We start from the raw sequence: 23,097 nt of genomic DNA, 5'->3' as shown, positions 1-23,097 counted from the left end.
GGCGACTGTCTGTGTGGAGTTTGAACATTCTCCCTGTGTCTGTGTGGGTTTCCTCCGGGTGCTCCGGTTTCCTCCCACAGTCCAAAGATGTGCAGGATCGGTGGATCGGCCATGCTAAATTGCCCATAGTGTTCAGGAGTGTGGGGGTTATAGGGGGATGGGTCTGGGTGGGATGCTCCAAGAGGCGGTGTGAACTTGTTGGGCCAAAGGGCCTGTTTCCACACTGTAGGGAGTCTAATCCAATCTAATAACTTGACTGAGTATGTTACAATATAACATACAGTCTAGGCCTCGGATATCAGTACTTGGACTGTTTGCCAATGCAATGGGCTCACCTCTGCCAGAGTACGTGTGGTTGCAATCCACCCATCATATTGTGCCCTTAGCTTTCTGCTTTGTGCCTGTAAAACAGGTGTGGCAGCAATGAATTTCTAGCCAAAGAATATAACTGTAACTTTTTAATGAAATTATTAAGATGGGGGTTAGCATGAAGAAGAGTAAAGTTGTGAAATTAATTATCACCTAAATTGAGGATGCCAAGCAGCCTCCTGTTGAACTGATGCCCTCTGAGGGGTGGAGCTCAGTGACTAACATTTGGACACTGTTGTTCACAAACAGTCCACTTGCTGCGTAGCTATTGGATCCGTTGAGTGGTTGATGAACTTCCAGATTTTCACTCGGCATTACGTCACGTTTTAAAATTTCAGTTTGGAAATGGTGACTGAACTGTGAGCACACATGGAAAGGCTTTATTGAAAGGCAAGTGTCATTCAGTGCAGATTGAAGTAATCAGAGATATATACTTGATAACTGGCCAATTGCAGCGCTTGTGTTTGGCACTCTCTATGCAGCTCCATGTTGCCAAGGCAACATTTTCTCCAGTGGTGTGTGATCTTATGCAATTTGCTTCGCAAGTGAAGAAGGTCAGACCATTGGCAGAGTCCTATGGACCCACGCACAATGCTATAGGACGTACAGGCTCAAACTCAATCCTGTCCTCTAAAAGGAGGGCTCCTTTCCATTTGAATAAACCAAAAAATAAAATGACCCAGCTTTCAAACAAGAAACTACAATATAAGAACCCGGAAAGGAATGGCATTGGAGATGGAGAGTTCACAACCATTTGTGGAATCTTGCAATCTGGTTGTCAGCATTCAGATTGTTTGGTTCTTTAAAGTCATGCGTAGAATTTGAAATGCTGCCAAAATAATCACACTGAAGGAAAAGGCAGGGAACCATGGAGACAATGTGACTCAGGAGAAGAGCATTGAAGCATATGGTTCTGACTATCTGATTGCTCCTTCTCAGTTATTACACCTTGTGCCAGTCATAGAGTCATACAGCATGGAGACAGACCTTTAGCCCAACCAGTCCATGCCCACCATAATCCCAAACAAAACTAGTCCCACCTGCCTGCACTTGGCCCATATCCATCCAAGCATTTCTTATTTGTGTACTTACCTAAATGTTTTTTAAACTTTGTACTTGTACCCACGTCCACCACTTCCTCTGGAAGTTCATTCCACACATGAACCACTCTCTGTGAGGTGATGCACTTGGGCAGGACAAACAAGCAAAAGGAATACATGTTGAATGGTAAGATCCTGGGAAGCACCATGGATCAGAGGGACCTTGGTGTGTGTGAACAGCAGTCCCTTAAGCTAGCAGGACAGGTAGGTAAAGTGGTTACGAAGGCATATGGTATGTTTGCCTTTGTTAGCCGAAGCAAAGAGTGTAAGAGCAGAGAGGATAAGTTGGAACTGCATGAAAGGTTGGTTGGGCCCCAGCTAGCATATTGTACACAGCTCTGGAATCTATTGTATACATTGTAGGAGGGATGTGATTTTACTGAAGACGGTGTAGGGAAATTTACCAGGAAGTTGCCTGGGCTGGAGAGTTTTAGTTAGGAAAAGAGATTGGACAGACTGGGGCTGTTAACCTCAGAGCAAAGGAGATTAAGAGGGAGTGTGATTGAGAAGGGAATAAATAGAAAGAAACTTTTCCCCTTGGTGGAGGGATCAATGACCAGAGTCATGGATTTACGATAGGCGCAGGAGGTTTAGAGGGAATGTGAGGAGCTTTTGTTTCACTCTGAGGTTGGTGGAAGTCATGATCTGCAAGGGGGCGAGAGGCATAAAAAAGGTTTTAAGATGTGGACTTGCAATGCCAAGGCAGATAAGGCTATGTGTTAAGTGCTGGAAAATGACCTTAGAATAGTGACTGTTTTTGACTGGGGTGGACATGATGGGCTGAGGGTCTTTTTCTGTGCTGTAGATCTCTATGAGTCTGAGAGGAGGTAAGGACACTATCTCTGTGCCAGCAGAACCTCTCCAATATTTGTGTACGCAGAATGTATGGTGCCTCGTCACTCTCTGTGTCTTGTTCAGATTCTGTAAAGTGTATAATCAGCGCCAGTTAGCCTTGAAGAATGTGCCTTAATTGCTTGGTTGCTGTGCTGTAAGATTACTGATTTTCTGTTGCTACCCTTTAATCTTACCCAAACCTTTCCATTGTTTCTGCCTTTCACTTTTGTAATTTACCATGTCCCCCTAGATTCTAACTCATTTCTGACGGACTGTGGCTCACCATGTTTTCTCTGAAACCTCGGCCTTAGCGAAATCCCTGAATGCGGATCATTTCGTAATGAGTGTTCAGAAAAAGTGGAGCTCATTTGCAGTCCCTCCCAAACTAAGGACTGATCACTCATAATTCGAGGAATTTTTGGTTTTGTCCCACTATACATGGACTGTAGCCTCCAACAACTAGCAGTGAGTTCTTCACACAGACTCCTCGTGCCAGGACCAATGTGAGATGCTGCTTGGCCTGCTGTGTTCATCCAGCCTCATGTTTTATTATCTTATTAATGTACAAGTTGGTTGGCCCACTTGGATTAGGTTTTCATCTGTCACTGCATTGGTTTCTTTCACGCACTGCATGAGTAAAGAGACTTTCTGACACTGTGTTCATTACTACAATGTTCAATTGTTCACATATATCCCTTAATTTGTCTTCAGCAAACCCTTCCCCACTGTGCTGCTGACTTCTGATTGTTGCTTAGGAATGTAGCCCTTGTCCCCAGTATGGTCTCTCTGTATCTCTCCATTATCTTTACCCCAGTTACTCTTTTTCCCTTTACTGTATGTTGTTGTGGATTAAGTAAATATATTGGCTGTATCGTTGGAGATAGTAGGAACTGCCGATGCTGGAGAATCTGAGACAACAAGGTGTCATTTCTGAAGAAGGGCCCAGACCAGAAACATCAGCTTTCCTGTTCCTCTGATGCTGCTTGGCCTGCTGTGTTCATCCAGCTCTACACCTTGTTATCTTGGCTGTGTCTTTGTATTGTTTTATGTTTATCAGTGATCTCCTCCCTCGGTTTAATGTACTCATTACCTCTCACTCCTGCATTCTTGAGTAGGATTTTTAGCACGAGAAGGAAGAAGCACAACTACCGATGGACTTTTTTTTCTTTTCCTCATGCCAATAAACCCTGCTTAATGTTTTATTATAGCCAAATTAGGTCTTGTTAAAGGAATGCATTGATTGCGTACACTGTAAACCCACTGATTTCCCAGAACCAGTTGACTTTGCATGCACATGTTCAGTTTCATTTGAGCTTTTCTCATAGGCATCCTACTCATCAGTCACAATATTTTGGTTGACACGACCTCTGTGCTAATAAAATAGTTTTATTTAACATGGCATTACCACTCAGTTTAGTGATTTCAGCATGCTGTCATGCCTAAGACCTGAAGCATGTAGAACTCTCAAATTCCTTATCTCTAGGTCCTTAACTGTTGAAAGAATCTAGATAACATTGTAATCGTAGTACTGCACTCGTTGTGAACATACATTCACTATCCTTCACTGCGCATTTGGAAGAGTCTGAGTTAAATATCAATACTGGGCTAAAACATTGTAATTAGACAGTTACCTCTGCCCGATCAATATCACTTCCTACTCCTTTGAGCATTGCGTGTCATCAGGATTTGAGTGAAGATTTGCAGCTTGAGTATTGGTTGTAGATATTGGTGTGCTTCCACCATCAGCTGCGGTGGGTTTCAAACCTGGGTATCTGCAACATTATCTGATTTAACAGTCCTGCGGTGTTACCACTAGACCACCACCTCCCCAAAGTTGGAATGTCAGTGTACAGCGATGATTTTAAGGATTCACACTTATGTTTTCTCCATCCCGGGATATATGACCAATATTAGTGGAAGTGAGACTTGCAAACAACCTATGGACATCCCGTCCCCGGGTATTAACACTCCTAGTTCTTGACCATGTTGCAGACAGTCATGTAATGTTCACCACCCAGTCCTTCAGTTTCCAAATTGTGACTGGTTTTTACTTGGAAAGAGATTTGTGTAATCTATTTGTGGATCAGAAAATTGGAATTCACACTGCGCCATTCTGTACAAAACGTAGCAAGGCAACTGCGCACATATAGTGCTACGCACATCAAACAATGCAAATGAGGAAGACAAAAGTATGTAAAGTTACGTTATGTGAAATGGTCACATTAAACAAGGTGAGCCTCATTGATGAGTGTCGACAAGACATTTTGCCATCTGTGCCAAGGCTGTGAATTGACACTCGTTGGCAGTGCAGGGTCAGGAAGTGTCTGTGTGGGTGTGGGAGAGATTCTGATGGGTGCTTCTAAGTTCAAGGATGGGGAATTGTGCTGAAAAAGGTCACTTGGCAGCTGGCTGTTTGATGTGTGACCTGGAAATACTTAATATTGACACTGGGTGATTGAATTGGAAAACAATATACCATTCACCAGATCTGATATTCTGTATGCTAATGAGATTTAAATTATTCATTCTTCACAAATCGCCTTTTGTCTTGCACATTGGGGAAGAAAATTGAGAATAAATTATGAGAATAAAAGAATCCAGTGTATAGTGTTGGTCATCTAAGGATAAACCTGGCCAATTTACTTCCTTTCCTTTCAATTTAGTTTTCCTGATTCCCGCTGAAGTTTGGCTTTAGCAATGTTGCAAATGTCACCACCTCAGCTCAGCCATTTATCCCTCAGGGCTGGCTAAATCATCACTGCAAATACTGAACTGAGGCCCTTGGATCTGTCTTCAATACAAGATTCTGAGTTTTGAAATACCTTTTTCTCTTCATCTTCTCTGTCAATGTTCCCGCCACCCATCTTCTCTCCTCACCTGCCTGGTGCAAAGTAGAATGGGCTCCAACTTTCATTTAATGGCATCAACACAGGGCTATCTGAGTTCCCTTGGGGTGGGGGTGTTATTGGTTTGCCCATCCTGGTTGCACGAGGGAGGGAGGTGTCATTCAGCACTCAACGTGCATGGGATTGGTGGGCAAACACCATTTTCCATAACTCGCAAAAACTTTCAAACACAGGACCAACCAGTCAGAGAAGGTACAGTAAAAAATAAAGAAGTGTGGATGCTGGAAGCACAAACAGAAATTGCTGGAGAAACTCAGCAAGCCTGGCAGCACTTCGAAGAGTTAATGTTTCGCGTCTAATGACGGAATGATGACTCTGCTTTCTCTCCACAGATGCTGCCAGACCTGCCCCATTTCTCCTGCAATTTCTGTTTGTGCCATAAGTAGATTAGATGGAATCAGTGGAAGCTGCTCCTCTAATCACAGGCTGCTTCTATCTGGCACGTTGCGGAAGAGAAAACACAGCACAGAAACAGCCCGTTGGAAGAGCAGTGAGAAAGGAAAGGAGATAGCGAAGTGTGGAGCTGGATGAACACAGCAGGCCAAGCAGCATCTTAGGAGGACGAAAGCTGACGTTTCGGGCCTAGACCCTTCATCAGAAAAGGGGGATGGGGAGAGTGTTCTGAAATAAATAGGGAGAGAGGGGGAGGCAGACCGAAAATGGATAAAGAAGAAGATAGGTGGAGAGGAGAGTATAGGTGGAGAGGTAGGGAGGGGATAGGTCGAGGGGGCGGGATGAGGTTAGTAAGTAGGAAATGGAGGTGTGGCTTGAGGTGGGAGGAGGGGATGAGTGAGAGGAAGAACAGGTTAGGGAGGCAGGGACAAGCTGGGCTGGTTTTGGGATGCAGTGGGGGGAGGAGATATTTTGAAGCTTGTGAAGCCCACATTGATACCATTGGGCTGCAGGGTTCCCAAGCGGAATATGAGTTGCTGTTCTTGCAACCTTCAGGTGGCATCATTATGGCACTGCAGGAGGCCACCCCAACCCTTCCACCCCAACCTCAAGTTCATGTGGTCCATCTCCAACACATCCCTCATCTTCCTGGCCCTCTCTGTCTCTATCGCAGGCAACCACCTAGAAACCGATGTCCATTTCAAACCCACCGACTCCCACAGCTACCTAGAATACACCTCCTCCCACCCACCTTCTTGCAAAAATTCCTTCCCCTAATCCCAATTCCTTCACCTGCGCCACATCTGCTCCCAGGATGAGGCATTCCACTCCCGTACATCCCAGACGTTCTTCAAGGACTGCAACTCCCCTCCTCCCCCCAACCCTGCAATGGTCGAGAACAACCTTGACTGTCTCCCGCATTTCCTGCAACTCATCCCTCACACCCCGCCCCCGCAATAACCACCAAAAGAGAATCCCCCTCGTTCCCTCACACCACCCCACCAACCTCCGGATACAACGCATCATCCTCCGACACTTCCGCCATCTGCAATCCAACCCCACCACCAAAGACATTTTTCCATCCCCACCCTTGTCTGCCTTCCGCAGAGACCACTCTCTCTCTGCGACTCCCTTGTCTGCTTCACACTCTCCTCCAACCCCATCACACCCGGCACCTTCCCCTGCAACCGCAGGAAGTTCTACACCTGCCCTCACCCCCATCCCAGGCCCCAAGTTGACTTTCCACATCAAGCAGATGTTCACCTGCACATCTGCCAATGTGGTATACTGCATCTGCTGTACCCGTAGTGGCCTCCTCTACATTGGAGAAACCAAGCAGAGGCTTGGGGCTCCTTTGCAGAACACCTCCGCTTGGTTCACAATAAACAAATGCACCTCCCAGTCTCGAACCATCTCAACTCTCCCTCCCATTCCTTAGACGACATGTCCATCCTGGGCCTCCTGGAGTGCCATAATGATGCCACTGGAAGGTTGCAGGAACAGCAACTCATTTTCCGCTTGGGAACCCTGCAGCCCAATGGTATCAAAGTGGATTTCACCAGCTTCAAAATATCCCATCCCCCCACTGCATCCCAAAACCAGCCCAGCTCGTCCCCGCCTCTCTAACCTGTTCTTCCTCTCACCTATCCCCTCCTCAAGGCGCAACCCCAGTTCCTACCTACTAACCTCATCCCACCCCCTTGAGCTGTCCATCCTCCCCGGACTGACCTATAACCTCCCTACCTCCCCACCTGTACTCTCCTCTCCACCTACCTTCTCCTCTAGCCATCCTCAGTCCACCTCCCCCTTTCTCCCTATTTATTTCAGAATCCTCTTCCCATCCCCCTTTTCTGATGAAGGGTCTAGGCTCGAAACGTCAGCTTTTGTGCTCCTCAGATGCTGCTGGGCTGCTGTGTTCATCCAGATCCACACTTTGTTCTCTCGGATTCTCCAGCATCTGCAGTTCCCATTATCTCCAATCAGAAAGGAAAGGAAGTCAGTTGGTGAGTGATCCTCCAGGATGCTAGTGCCAAGGATGGAGTGGGTAAGGCTTCAGAGTTGTGCGAGATGGGAGCCCTTTTACTCAGGGGTGCCAAAACCAGGAAACTTTCTGCTGGTGATAATGAGAACTGCAGATGCTGGAGAATCCAAGATAACAAAGTGTGAAGCTGGATGAACACAGCAGGCCAAGCAGCATCCCAGGAGCACAAAAGCTGACGTTTCGGGCCTAGACCCTTCATCAGAGCTCTAATGTAGGTTCTAGGCCCGAAACGTCAGCTTTTGTGCTCCTGAGATGCTGCTTGGCCTGCTGTGTTCATCCAGCTTCACACTTTGTTAAACTTTCTGCTGGGATGTATCAAGGCTGCTTGAGGAGAGAAAGTGGCAACTGAGTTGAGTTAAAGGGATTCCAAAACCTCAGGGCCAAGTGCAAAGTGTTCCATCTACCACTTCCACAGAGGAGGCAATCTTCTGGGAAGTGGGAATGGAGGGAGCAAAGAGGCTACATAAGAAGTCAGGTTAGAGTGGAAAGCTGCAAAGAGATAAAACAGTTTTGAATCAGTCAGCAAAAGAGTATTCAGCAAACTAGGAACTAGGAAACCTTTGAATACCTGAGATAATGCACTTACTTGCTGATGCAAATTAATGCAAATCTCTAGCTTCGGACTGCAAATGTTCAGGAACTAAAGTGTGGGTGACGAATTATGGAGTGAATGCTGTTGTAGAGAACCCTGTGTCAACTGCTGAATTTCAATCTGAGATTGTGATCTGACATGCAGTATATCAGGTTGCTGCTGCCCTATTAAAATATTCCAAATTTGTGCAGGTATGATAGAAATGCATTAGCTATAATCCCTCCAATCTGTGGGAGAAACTATAATTCAATGCTAGGGACAATCAGCAGATCTGATTGCATCGATGTGGATAAAACAGATTTTGAATCTGGTGATAACACAGTGTGGAGCTGGATGAACACAGCAGGCCAAGCAGCATCTGAGGAGCACAAAAGCTGACGTTTCAGGCCTAGACCCTTTATCAGAGACGGGGATGGGGAGAGGGAACTGGAATAAATCGGGAGAGAGGGGGAGGCGGACTGAAGATGGAGAGAAAAGAAGATAGGTGGAGAGGAGAGTATAGGTGAGGAGGTAGGGAGGGGATAGGTCAGTCCAGGGAAGACGGACAGGTCAAGGAGACGGGATGAGGTGGTAGGTAGGAAATGGAGGTGCGGCTTGAGGTGGGAGGAATGGATGGGTGAGAGGAAGAACAGGTTAGGGAGGCGGAGATAGGCTGGGCTGGTTTTGGGAAGCAGTCGGGGGAGGGGACGAGCTGGGCTGGTTTTGTGATGCAGTGGGGGAAGGGGAGATTTTGAAGTTTGTGAAGTCCACATTGATACCATTAGGGCTGCAGGGTTCCCAAGCGGAATATGAGTTGCTGTTCTTGCAACCTTCAGGTGGCATCATTGTGGCACTGCAGGAGGCCCATAATGGACATTTCGTCTGAGGAATGGGAGGGGGAGTTGAAATGGTTCGCGACTGGGAGGTGAAGTTGTTTGTTGCAAACCGAGCGGAGGAGTTCTGCAAAGCGGTCCCCAAGCCTCCGCTCGGTTCTCCTTATCTTTGAGTCTGGTGAGACACTTCTTCAGAACTTCATGCCTGCTGAGTTTCACTAGGGTTCTATGTGCTTGTTTCTGATTTCAGCGTTAACAGTATTCTGCGTTTATTCTAGTCTGTGGAAGATCTGTTTAGGCTGTGGAATTTTGTGTGTAGAATTGTATGTTAGTGGATTTCAAAAAATTCTATTCCTAAAACCATGCTATTGTGTTGTAGCTTTAAGTTAATGGAGAGTTGATCAATATTCTTCCTTTATCACAGACACAGACACGGGTCTTGTGTCCCCTTTTTATTCGGATAGAATCAAATCCCTACAGTGTGGAAACAGGCCATTCATTCCAACAGGTCCACACTGACTCTTCAAAGAGCATCCCACCCAGAATCACCCACACCACCACCACCACCCACCCATAGCTCTGCATTTCCCATGGGTAACCCACACATCCACTCAACATTATGGGCAAGTTAGCACAGCCAATCCACTGAGCCTGCACATCTTTGGACTGTGGGAGAAAACCAGAGCACCCAGAGGAAACCCACACAGACACGGGGAGAATGTGCAAACCCCACACAGACAGTCGCCCGAGGGTGGAATTGAACCCACGTCCCTCGTGCTGTGAGGCAGCAGTGCTAACCACTGAGCCACCCCGTATTATCATGGTGTACATGTAAGTAAGGGAATAAAATGTGAGGCTGGATGAACACAGCAGGCCAAGCAGCATCTCAGGAGCACAAAAGCTGAGATGCTGCTTGGCCTGCTGTGTTCATCCAGCCTCACATTTTATTATCTTGGAATTCTCCAGCATCTGCAGTTCCCATTATCTCTGATACTATGTAAGTAAGGGATGTGTGATTGGTTATCTTCAAGAGTGATTGCCCAGACTAAATAATTATACCAGCAAGCTTTTTTTTTGTCACTTTAATAACAAAAATGTTATTTATTATGACGTATTTGCCCAGTCTAAGATGCTACATCTCACTCATTTGTCTCTTTCACACAGTCAGACACACAAAGATTAGATACAGATGAAGGTAGAACAATGCAATTGCAACTTAACTCAGTCTTTTTCATGACAGGCCTTAGTTTCTTAGGTTGGTTAATGCTTTAATTAAACTAAAGATCTTATGAAGGAGCAGTTTCTCATTGTGCAGTAAGGCTTGTTGTCAAATTTCCAGGGGGTTGATTCTTTTGAACCCATTTTGGGGAGAGAATTTCTAATTTCAGGGAATCTCATTGTGTTGCTTTGGCTGTTTCACTGACTTCCAGCTGTTTCAGTGGCTTTCGGATGGAACTTTGTCTTCAGAACAACCTCTGCTACCGTTTTAGAAACAGACAGACCAAATGCTGCTTCACCGTGTGATGCTACAATGTCCTTTTCTAGATCAGGTGGATAGTTAGATCAATTACAGATCTGGCTGTGACATTCACACCCTGAGAGTTTGAGACCATCAATATCATTGCATTTGGAAGGTCCCATTAATTGGTAATGTTCTGTCCAGTTAGGTTCTGGTAAAGGCATTGATTCAGCGTCAGTCTGGAATGTTCCTTTTGTTCTCCTCTTGAGCTAGGGAAGTGTCTGAATACACAAAATTTGGGTAACCCCAGAGAGTCAGCATTTGGAAGTCTTTTTGGTCACTTGTAAAATGTGAATATTAGTTTGAAGTTCCGAACATGCAAGGGCTGGACACTGTGTGGAAGTGGGTGCCAATCTTGATCACTAGCAGGGGGGAGGGTCACATCATGATAACTACTGGGGAGCTACGATTCATCCCAGTTACTGTGGCGGAAAGGGTATTGCTGGTTTAATTAAAGTGGGGACAGGGTGTTTTAATTACTGTGGAGGAGGGTTATTGGATGATGTGTCAGGTCTGGTTACTATGGGGAAGGAGTTCTGGCCCTGTTATCGTGGGGAAGGCGAATTGCTGCAATGGTTACTATGGGGAAGGGTGTGTCAGGTCTGGTTACTATGGGGAAGGGGGCACCCGGCCTTGTTACTATGGGGGAGGCTTGACAAGAACCATGTGGCTTTGGAGAGGTGTAGAATGTTGAGTTGAGCATTTCCTCTGCAGTGGAGGGGCGGAGTGTCAGGTCACCAGGCTTGGGAGGTCAAGGTGAGGCAGGAAATCAGACACAGTTACTCCATGACCGTGGGGAATCATCTCAAATCTAAACTGGAATCCATCATTTGGAAGTGAAATTGCACAGCATGGTCTCACCGTGAAGATCCACAGGTAAAGATAGACCCCTTCAACGCTAAAGAATACAGGGTGGGGGGGGTGGCAGGAATTAAGTATCATCACCATTGCTAAAGAAGTAGCATTAGACAAGCTAATGGGGCTTAAGGCAGATAGGTATGATGGTTTACAACCGAGGATCCTAAAATAAGTAACTATAGAGTTACTGGATGCATTGCTTGTAATTTTCCAACAATCCTTGGATTCTAGAAAAGTAATGGGAGGATTGGAAAACTGCCAATGTGACACCTCTGTTCAAAAAGGCGGGAAGCAAAGAGTGGGCTGTTTAGCCTAACATCTGCTGTTGGGAAAATGTTGGAATCAATTGTGAAGGAAGTAATAGCAGCACATTTTGAAAATTATAATCTAATCAAGCAGAGTCAGCATGGCTTAATGAAAGGGAAATGGTGCCTCACAATCTTATTAGAGTTTTTTGAAGATGTCGCAGCCAGAGTAGGGAGAGGGGAAATCAGTAGCCATGTCGTATTTGGACCTCCAGAAGACTTTCAACAAGGTATCTCACAAAAAGTTAAGTCTTAATATAAGAGCCCACAGTGTTGGAGATAGTGAATTAGATAGAGAATTGACTCATGCACAGGAAACATCAAGTGGGGATAAGGGATTCTTTTTCAGGTTGGCAATGCCTGACCAGTGGGGCTCCATGGGCATCAGTACTGAGACCGCAACTGTTTACAATATATATTGAAGACTTGGAAGAAAGAAGTGATTATACTGTAGCCTAATTTTCAGACAACACTAAAATGGGTGGAAGCGCAAGTTGCAGTTCATAGGTTAAGGTTTTTGATAGTCAAGAAGCTGGCAAATGGAGTACAGTGAGAGAAAATGTGAAGTTGTTAATTGTGGAAGGGAGAACAAAAGAGTATAATTTAAGTGGAGAAAAACTGCAGAAAGCTGTAACACAAAGGGACTTGGGGGTACACGTGCACCGAACGCAGACAGCTAGCGCACAGGGCCAACAGGCTAATGTGATCAGGAACACTAATGGAACGTTGGCCATTTTTTAAAGGGGCCTGGAGTATAAGAGGAGGGAAGTCTTACTATAACTGTACAAGGTGCTGGTGAGACCACATCTGGAGTAGTGCAAGCAATTTTTGTTCCTGGATTTACGGAAAGATTGTTTATTTGGAGGTAGTTCAGAAAAGGTTCCCTGGGATGCTCCCTGGTATGGAGGAATCATCTTATGAGCAAAGGCTAAGCAGGTTGGGACTCACTGGAGTTTAGAAAAATGGGAGGTAATTTCATTGAAAAATATCAGATTCATAAGAGCCTTGAACACGGTAAATGCTGAGAGAATGTTACCCTCATGGGAGAGCTTAGGACCAGAGGAGATGCCTTAGAATAAAGGAATGCCAATTTAAGACTGAGATGAGGTGGAATTTCTTCTCTCAGAGGGTTATATGTTTGGAACTCCTTGACACAGAGGGCTGTGGGGACAGAGCCCTTGTGTGTATTTAAGGCTGAAATGGATAGATATTTGACCAGTCAGGGAATCAGGAGTTACAGGGAAAGGGCAGGAAAATAGATGTGAGGAACATCACATCAGCCACAATCATATTGAAAGGTGAAGCAGGCTCAATGGGCTGAATGGCCTACTCCTGTTCCTATTTCTTATGGGCTATGGGAGGAAAAGGGCCTCTGGGTCCTGGGGGCTGTGGACGAAGTAGAAGAAGAGAGGAGAAAATCTAGGGTAAACAGATGTTAGTTTAAAGACTTAAATGGCACATGTCAAAGCAAGATCTTTTAATTGCAGCTACCCTGCAATGCGTAACCTCTGCTTTGAAGAGAGCTTTACCTTTTGAAGGGGATGTGTCAGCGGTGGGGGTGACGTTCAATCTAAATATCCATTTGTCCCTTTTCTGTGATTCCGCGACTCCTCTTTTGAAACTGCCTTTTCCCATTTGTGAGGTTTCCTTTCCCATTGAAAAAGCCTTGCCTCTGTCATCTCGTCACCATGGAGACATAACAGCAGTTCACAGGAGACAGCGCTCTTTCAAGGACTTAGCTTCCCAATCACTGTTTTTAAAACTACCTTTTCATGGCTGAAAGGCGAATTATCAGCATGATGTCTTCCTTGCCTGTGCTTTCAACCCTGTCAACGATCTAGACTTAAAGGAGCATTAACTTTGAGTGAAAATGTACATGTACGCGTTTTAAGTTAAAAAGGGAAGGAAGGCTCCTTGTGACACATTTATGTAATCCAGTGCGCTATATACAATACACCATATTGTATTTCCAACTGAAAGCTACTGCCCATTCACTTTGGGACCGGACTGACCTCTTTCTCTGCTTTCCAATGTGAATTTGTTTTTGCCAGGGCTTTATGGCATTTCTCACTGACATGTTGTGAATGTTCCGAAAATGGTCATCCTCTTCCGCAAACCCCTCTGCTGTTTTGTTTACAAAGGAATATGGGAAATGGGAGGCTCTTTGAGCTCTGAAGCCTACTCCGCCATTGAGCAGCTGGTCTGCTATCTCAGCACCATTTTCCTGCACTGCTCCCCTGTTTCCCTCAATGTCTATAATATCTAGGCACAGTGGCACAGTGGGTAGCACCGCTGCCTCACAGCGCCAGGAACCTGGGTTCGATTCCATACTTCGGGCGAACTGTCTGCGTGGAGTTTGCACATTCTCCCCGTGTCTGCGTAGGTTTCCTCTGGGTGCTTTGGTTTCCTCCCACAATCCAAAGATGTGCAAGTTGGGTGGATTGGCCATGTTAAGTTGCCCATAGTATCCAGAGAAGGAAGTGCAGGGATAGGGTAGCAGGTGTGTCTGGGTGGGATGCTGTTTGGAGGGTCGGTGTGGACTCAATGGGCCAAATGGCCTGCTTCCACACTGTAGGGATTTTGTGATCTAGAAAGCAATCAATTACTGCCTTAAGCATGCTCAGACATTTTGATTTCAAATGTCTCTCATTGCTCCTACAGTAATGAAGGGGGAGGGTTTGGAGCCGGGGGAGAGGTCAGGGTTTACTGAGCTGATCCACTTTCTCCGTAACCCTTAATTTCCCGACTGATCAAGAATCTGTGTGTTTCAACCTTAAACATACACCAGGAGTCTGCCCTCACAGCTCTCTGTGGTAAGGAGTTCCAAAACCTCTCAACCCTCTGAGAGAAGGAACTCCCCCTCATCTAAGTCTTATATTGGCACTGCTTTGTTCCGAGACTTACCTCTGGTCCTCGACTCTCCTGTGAGGGGAAAACGCCCTCACAGCATTTACCCAATCAAGGCTGTTAAAAGTCCTTAATATTTCAATGAGATCACATGCTGTATTTTTGCTCAGTTTGGGGTCTGGGGTGGGTGGAGGGTTATTGTCAATAAGTGACAGAGTTTTGCAGAATTGACACACAACAGATTGTCAAACATTGGATGTGGCATTAAGAAGCAGTGTCGTTTATATCTGACTCTCTCCAAGGTTTGCCACCAATCTTCAGCCTTTTACTATTGTTGCACAGTTCATTCAGCTTTCAGGAAATTCTAAGCCATTAACCTTTCTCAAACTGTGTCAAACTGGGCCAGTTGGAGCCAGGGTAACTTGTCAGTTTCTTTTTATGTCCCTTCTGTCAACTCCAACTTTCCACTTCATTCCCACACATCTTTTTAGTTCAATTTGTGGAACAGGTTGGGGTGAGGGAGACAGTTGGAGACATGGGATTAAAGGGCAGGGTGGGGAGGTTTCAGCAGTAATGTGTGGGGGCTGGGGAGATGGTGGAATCAGAGTAGAGCTTGTGGTGTTGCAGACATAGAAATGGAAAGAAAATGCTGCTCAACATGTCTATCAGAATCTAAAGGAGTTTGTTTATCATCTCCACAGCCTGAAGACAGCTTTCTGAACTGAAACATTAACTCTGCTTCTCTCACTACAGATTTTGCTTAGCATTCCTGGTGCTTTATGTTTCAGTTTCAGGTTTCCAGTAACTGTGATATTTTGCCTGTGTAGAAAGGGGTAAACGGTTTTGGGGTTGTTAATGAGTTGGAGTAACATCACTTCAGCTCAATGTGAGTACTATGTTTAGAATCGTCAAATCCCTACAGTGCGGAAAGAGGTCATTCAGCCCATCAGGTCCATGTCGAACCTCCAACGATCATCATACACCACCCCACTCCCTTAACCTGTCTGCATAACCCTACATTTCCCAAGGCTAATGCACCTAATCTACTCACCGTTGAACACTATGGGCTATTTAGCATGGCCAGTCCACCTAGCCTGCACATCTTTGCACTGTGGGAGGAAACTGGGGCACCTGGACGAAACCCACACAGACACGGGGAGAATTTGCAAACTCCACACAGTCACCCAAGGCATTCACACATCAGCTGCTACCAGCCTGGGAGGGGAATAAAACTGTGGTTAAGACCATGAAGTCACTGGCAGCAGCTAGAATGGGACAAGCTGGAGTTTTTTTAGCCGGGTGACCAGGTATTTAGGTGCTGTGTATGTGGGGAGTTGTTAGGGTTTGGAAATAAATGCCACGCTAGCCAGCAACACCCACATTGTGTGAACTAACTGTAACTATTACCTTATTTTTCTATTTATTCAATGATGGTAATGCTTAACATCTTTAGCTTGGTTTATTTTGCCACTCGTTACCTAAGATGGCACTGTAAGTGTGGTGACATTACACACTTTTCACTGTACTTCTGACTTGAGTGCACGCAACAATAAATCCAAAACTATATCTCACCTAAACCTTACATTTTAAATTAAGAAAAGAACTGGTCTAGCCCAGTTAGCCAAAATGGTCTAAAGCTCTGCAGTAGATTCAAAGTTATGCTGTAAAACATTAAACCTCGTCTCCAGGTTTTCCCAAGTATGAACTTATACACTGAAACCACAGAAATTGATGTTTCCTTTCCTTTAGGCAATGTGTATGAGCAGAGTTAGCATGTGGCTAGCCATTTGCTTCAAAATCTTTCTTCATTAATCGCTTGGTGAAAGCATCTTCACGGTTTGAGTGGTTAAGTAACAAATACAAACACAGCCTTAAATAAGATGTTAATTGGTCCCCAACTCCCACTGCACTGTAGTGCACCCAGCTAACAGCTGGATTTACAACCCTGCCACCTATGACTAGCAGAGCCTCACAGACAGCTGTAATTGGCAAAAATAAGAACATCCCGAGGTGCTTAATGGGAGTGAGATCAAGAAAAACCAAATGATAGAAGGAGCTATTGGAATTCAGCTCTGTTTAAAGGACCATGCCAAAGAGGATGAGAGAGGGATTTCTGGATCTGAGGGGCATGGCACAGGCACCAGTGAAGTTTGCCTGGCAATGCAGGATTCCTACTTTGCGGAATCCCTCCCACAGCCTTGGACACGAGCAGTCAGTATTTTGCCTGGCCTAAGGCGAACTGAGTGTTTGTATAGGCCTTCATTTGTTGCCTTTGGATGGGTTTAAAGATGCAGCCAGTAAGCTGAGAGCATGTGGATGCTGGAAGTCTGAAACAAAAATATAAGTTGCTGGAGAGACGCAGTAGGTCTGGCAGCATCTGTGGGCAGTCCAGTTCTGAGCTGAAGAAGGGTCGCTGGATCCAAAACGGTAATTCTTGTTTCCCTCTCCACAGATGCTGCCAGGCCTGCTGAGTTTTTCCAGCAAATTTTGATTTTGTTTCCGATTTCCAACATCCACAGTTTTTTAGTTCTTTTTGTTTAGAGAATAATCAAGATGAAGATCATTTTGTTTCATGTAGAATTACTTATATAAACACTTACTGGGATTGATGTTGGAGTGACTGATCCATTACCTCAGATTTGTAAGCAGACAGAAAAGAACTGACTAAATGTTTCACGTGAGGAATTAGAATTAAAGGATATTAGAGTTTCTGCAGAGATTTTAACATATTAAGAAGTTCCAAGGCTCTCCCTATGATGTATTTTTAAAGGACAGTCGCTATTCTAATGTGAAAATGCAGCAGTCCATTTATGCGCAGGAAGCTCTGAGAAGCTACAACAGGATAAATGATGCAGTAACTTGGGCAGGACAGGGGAAGAACCACACTGCTCCTTTACCAGTGCAATAGGATTCACGTTAAATGGCATCATCTCAAATTTAGAGCTATTCCCTTTTTAAGTGAAATCTGAAAGGTTGTTTTGTCACACTGGAAATCATAGAATCCCTACAGGGTGGGAGCAGGCCATTCAGCCCATCAAGTTCACACTGACCTTCCAGAGAGCATCCCACACAGACCCACCCTTCCCTGTAACCCTGCATTTCTCATGGCTAATCCACCTTGCCTGCACATCCCAGGATATTATGGGCAATTTAACATGGCCATCTTTGGACTGTGGGAGGAAACCCATGCAGACACGGAGAGAATGTGCAAACTCCACCCAGACAGTTGCCCGAGGTGGGAATCGAACCCAGGTCCCTGGCGCTGTAAGGCAGCAGTGCTAAACACTGAGCCACTGTGCTATCGTGGAAATCTAGAACTTGCTTCCCTCAAAAGGTTGTTGGGTTAATGGAAATGTTGAAGACTAAGATTTTTGTTGGGTAAAGATTACAAGGAGATGGGGCAGTGGCATGGAAATAGAAATGAGGTGCAGATCAGTGGTGATTCAATTGAAAGGACAGTGTAGGCTGAAGGACCTATTCCAGTTTTTATGTTTCACCAGGAGTAGGCCATTCAGCCTTTTGAGTCTGTACTGCCTTTCAACAAGGAGTTTGCACATTCTCCCCGTGTCTGTGTGGGTTTCGTCCAGGTGCTCCGGTTTCCTCCCACAGTCCAAAGATGTGTAGGCTAGGTGGTTGGCCATGCTAAATTGCCCGTAGTGCCCAGGCTGTGTAAATTAGGTGGATTATACGTGGGAAATGTAAGTTACAGACAAAGGATAGGGGGATGGATCTGGGTGGGATGCTGTTCACGGGGGCAGTGTGGACTTGTTGGGCCGAATGTCCTGTTCTCACTCTGTAGATATTCTATTTTCCATTTAAAAAATGGCTAATTGGATTATCCCACATCCTCCTGATAATCTTACACCTGTTGTTTATCAAGAGTCTATTTACCTCAGCTGTAAAAGTATTCCATGACCTGCACCTCCACTGCCGTCGGGGGAAGAAAATTTCAAATACTCATGTCCCTCAGCTCCATTGTAAATAGGCAGCCCTATATTTTCAAACTGTGCCCCTTAATTCTCGTGTCTCCCAGAATGGGGCACTTCCTTTCAGCATCTACTGGATCATTGTGTCTCAATACAATTGCCTCAGAGTCCTCTAAACTCCAATGAGCCTGTCTAACCTCTCCTCATGAGGCAACATGCCCCCCCATTACAGGGGGTGTTTTATGTTTATGAAACGTGCATCAGCCAATCCTTTTAATTTACCGCAAAGTATCGAGTTTTGCGTTGCATTTATTCAACAATTCGAAAATGGAGTTGCAGTTCTTTTTCAAACAAAGGTTCTGTCTCCTCACTAGAAAACACCACGTTGAACACTACCAGTGAAGCTGAACGTAAAGCCCAGCATTATTTCCAGGCCTGCATGAACGTGCAGAAAATCGAGGAGTTACAGGGACAACCCCTTCTAGACATCATTAACAAGGTAAGGAATGAGAGCACAAAGAGAAACCCATCACTGCCAGCATTTTGTATCAGATGGTTTGACACTCACTGAGTTTGGGTTCGAGACAGACTACTTGAGGCGTAGGCAAACTCAAGAACTGTTTTCAACCTAAAACTCCAAAATATTCCCGTTTATTAAAAATGAATTTTAAAGACTGCTGTCCACAATAATCATAGCTGTACCAGGATCTGAGTTTATAGTGACATTCGGAAAGAACTAATATATCTTCTTCAGGTATTCATATCAATCATCCAAGTCTACTGTATTCTAACACCCCCACACTGTGGTATTTATACCAGGGATGTGCAGCTCCATGTCATCATTGCTAGGTTTGCTCCAGGGTCCTTTAAGCCCTTACACAACCTAACCTTTTTATGTCAATTGTTTTGCCAGCTCTTCATTTTCAGCGAACCTACTATGACTCAATGTTAAACCAAGATATGATGGCTTCTTTCAGCCCTGTGCAAGGAGCCACACAGATTTATGCTCATTCAGTCACTCGGGTTCAGTGTACTGATTGCTTTGAGTGTTTGCCAACTCATCCTCCCCTGTGGTGTTACCTCGGCTGCGCTGTGATTCATCGGAGATCTCCGCAGCACATGTACATCATTCACAAGCACAGTCAGGTTTAAGGACTGATCTTCATTCTTTGGTGAGCTAGCTGATATAACTGGAGTTTTGCACAAGGACTTCAAAGGAAGTTAACAAGCACCCCCATTTCTCTTCATAGCCTTTTTGAAATAGCCTTAGTCTAGAGGGATTCCTTATGATAAAGAGAGCGGTGAGTTTATGGAATATGTTCAAGGCGGACCCTCATAGATTCTTGAAGAGAGGGGATCAAATGTTGTCGAGCTGTACAAGAAAGTAGAGTTAAGGCCACAGGCATATCAGTCATGACCTTGTCAAAGGGTGCAGCATTCTCGAGGGGCTGAATGGCCTTGTTTTTCATTCTTACATTCATAAGCCCTTCAAGACCAAAAACGCCTGTCCAGTGAGGCATCATGGAAGGTGTTATCAGTCAATACTGCCTCCCAACTGTCCATGTTTCCTGCAGGTTCAGGTGTGAACTACTCCAATCAGGATTCCTCCCTCTGTTGAGTCCATCGCCATCTTTTGGTGCCTCTGCTCAAAAATCCAGCTGTATGCCACTGCTCTCCCTTAATTCCATTTGAACTCCGACCCTGTTTTCCCTCCCATCTTCAGTGCTTCTCTTCCCACTCCGACATGGGTTATCTCAGATGTTTCAAATGGCCTCCCTGTATTTCCTCACTACTCACTAGTCCTTGGTGCCACTAGCTACAGGCATACCCTTTCTACATGCATCTTTACATTACCACCATCCCTCATAGAATCCATCAAGCCTGTAGCCATCCCAGACCCACCACCCTAGTCGCACATTTCCCATGACTAACCCATCTAGACTACACATCCCAGGACACTATGGGGCAATTTAGCACAGCCAATCTACCTTAACCTGCACATCTTTGGACTGTAGGAGGAAACCCACATAGACGTGGGTAGAATGTGCGAACTCCACACAAACAGTCACCTGAGGCTGGAATCAAAGCCAGGTCCCTGGAGCTGTGAGGCAGCAGTGCTAACCACTGAGCCACCATGGACTGTTTTGCTGCTTCTGCTTTGTCTCAGTTTATCTGACATCTGGTAGTGGATAGAAACATAGAAAATAGGAGCAGAAGACCATTTGGCCCTTTGATCCTGCTGCACCATTCAACATGACCATGGCTGAGCATCCAACTCAGTCCAATCCTCCTTGATGGGATTGTACAATTCTTTAAATCTGATCCCTCATTTCCCCTTTCTGAGTTGCAGAAGCTCCTTCCCATGCAGACTTACTCCTACATTCACCGTTGTGCACCATTCTCTCCCCAGGCTTCAGTGTTTGTAACAAGCTTCCATTCCCTTTGCAACACGGTAACTCTGTGTTTGTTGAAGGTGCCTGGCAAGCCCATTTATCCTTCCCCTGAAGTTTAGAAGCAGGAGAAGGCCATTCAGCCCCTTAAACCTCCTCTGCCATTCAACGTGATCATGGTGCCTCAACTACACCTCCCTGCTCTTCGCCTAACAAACAGCTCAGTCTGCCCGGGGCTTCAGAGTATTTGTGATCGCATTTCCACCGCGCTGTGGAGAGAAACAGCTCCTCAAACAGCGAACCAAGAGGTCAGACCCTGTGCCGTGAAAACTTAGCTCAGCCAGCAACGAGGGCCCTGGGAAAATGTAAATTTGAAGGACAACACCTGAGAGGGGACAGCCCTGCCCCACCTCTGTGCTGAATGTACTAGGGGTCACAGCCTATGGCCTAATACAGGGCCTGGTAGGAACGCTACGGTACTCCACCCACTATCTGCTTCTTGACACAAAGAGGGGATTGAGAGATTGTATTTTACTCCAATTCTATAGAGGACACTGGCAGATGCAATTCAGTTCCATTGTATCATGTATTTTAAAAGCCATAATAAACCAGTTAGAGTGTGTCACTGGTGGATGCCTTGATTATAGTGGTGCTTCCTTGTCAAATGGCCATGTATCAGTGTAAGATGTGCTCTGTGTTTATCCTTTCCAGGTTCACTCTCCACAAATGGAACTCCCCCTTTTTATTGTCAGGGCCCAGGATGGGCCGTGTACACAATCTCGATACTGGTGATGACAGGAAAGCAGGCTGTAAAATCTGACAAACAGCAGAAGGAGCTGCACATCCCTCTCCCCATTGACTGCTGAGCTCATAAACCCTTCTGATTCTTACAGTACCTCACATGCTAACAATCCTCCTCCCGTCATCAACAGCACACTCCAGCGACTGGGCTATGTAAATGCAATAAAATCCGAGTCCTGTCCACCCCTAAACCAGAACCAGTCCCCTCAAGAAAAGGTACATGCTCCCCTGTGCACTGATGGCTATCCAGTCCTTGGCTATCCAGCAGCTCTCCCTGTCTTGTGCTGTCACACCCGTCATTGTCGATTAGCTACTGTGGGTATCACAACCCATTCGCCAGCCTCATGTGGGCAGCGATCAAGAACAGGAAATCTGACTGACTCAGCCCCTGATCTGGTAACTTGCTGTGTACTGTAACCAAGTACAAATTACACTCCCCAAGCAGTGGGGGTGGGGGCAGTAGAGAGACCATGGCTTACTGTTAATGTCACTGGACAAGTTGCTGAAGGCCCAGGATAATGCTGCGGTGGAATTTAACTTCAGTTAATGAAATCTGGAATATGAAGGCAGCCTCGGTGTTGGTGACCTTAAAATGGTCATCAATTGTCAGGACAAAGCAAACTGATCCCGAAATGTCAGCTTTCCTGCTCCTCTGATGCTGTGTTCCTCCAACTCCACACTGTGTTATCTATAAACTGGTCAGCAATGCCCTTTAAGGAAGGAAATCTACCATCTTTAACTACATATAACTCCAGGCTTGCTGAAATGTGGTCACGTCCTAGCTACCCTCTGAAAAGGGAGGGACTATCTCCCTCAGCAGGAGGGGCAATACGTAGAGGATGCAGGTTTGGGATAATTGGGAGTGAAAATTAAAACATTGGAGCTGAGGAGAGATTTCTATTTGTGCCAAATTTATGCAATACTGATCTAGAAAGAAGGTACAGATTTAAAAAGAAGTGGAAATAAACTCAGGAAGCAAAACTTTACAAGGCAATGGGAGAAAGAATGCGAGTGGGATGAACTGAAAATCTCATTCAAAGCTCTAGTATGGGCGAGATAGAATGAATAGCCTTATCCTGTGTCATATGATTTTGGAATGCAAAGACAGGGTCGGTATGGACTCGATGGGCTGAATGGCCTGCTTCCACATTGGAGTAATTCTATGATCATACAAAGAGGCATGATTGTACATAAACAAAGCTGAGACCTCGCAGTTTCTCCCTTGGCAAACATTTCATAGCGTATTCAATTCTGGTTGCCCTGCTATAGGAAGGATGTTATTGCATTGGAGAGGGGGCAAAAATGATTTACAAGGATGTTGCCGAGACTGAACGGTTTGAGTTAACAGAGAGGCTGGATAAGCTGGAGCTTTTTTCCCCGAAGCATAGGAAGCTGAGGGGTGAC

General features: G+C 45.4%; 1 protein-coding gene across 10 annotated transcripts in view; it reads left to right on the top strand.

Moving 5' to 3' along the window:
- Positions 1-23,097, top strand: part of LOC125466670 (endothelin-converting enzyme 1) — a 294,487-nt gene that overhangs the window by 210,114 nt on the left and 61,276 nt on the right. For all 10 annotated transcript variants that reach the window (XM_048561509.2, XM_048561512.2, XM_048561507.2 and 7 more), the window contains one exon: positions 18,877-19,001. In XM_048561509.2, coding sequence (XP_048417466.1) covers positions 18,877-19,001 — 125 coding nt within the window. The remainder of the gene's footprint in view (positions 1-18,876; positions 19,002-23,097) is intronic.

The sequence above is a fragment of the Stegostoma tigrinum genome, chromosome 28 (genome assembly GCF_030684315.1).
Source record: "Stegostoma tigrinum isolate sSteTig4 chromosome 28, sSteTig4.hap1, whole genome shotgun sequence".
In the NCBI taxonomy this organism is placed as follows: Eukaryota; Metazoa; Chordata; class Chondrichthyes; order Orectolobiformes; family Stegostomatidae; genus Stegostoma; species Stegostoma tigrinum.
The sequence above is the reverse complement of the archived record's forward strand: the minus strand, read 5'-3'. Positions and strand labels throughout refer to the sequence as shown.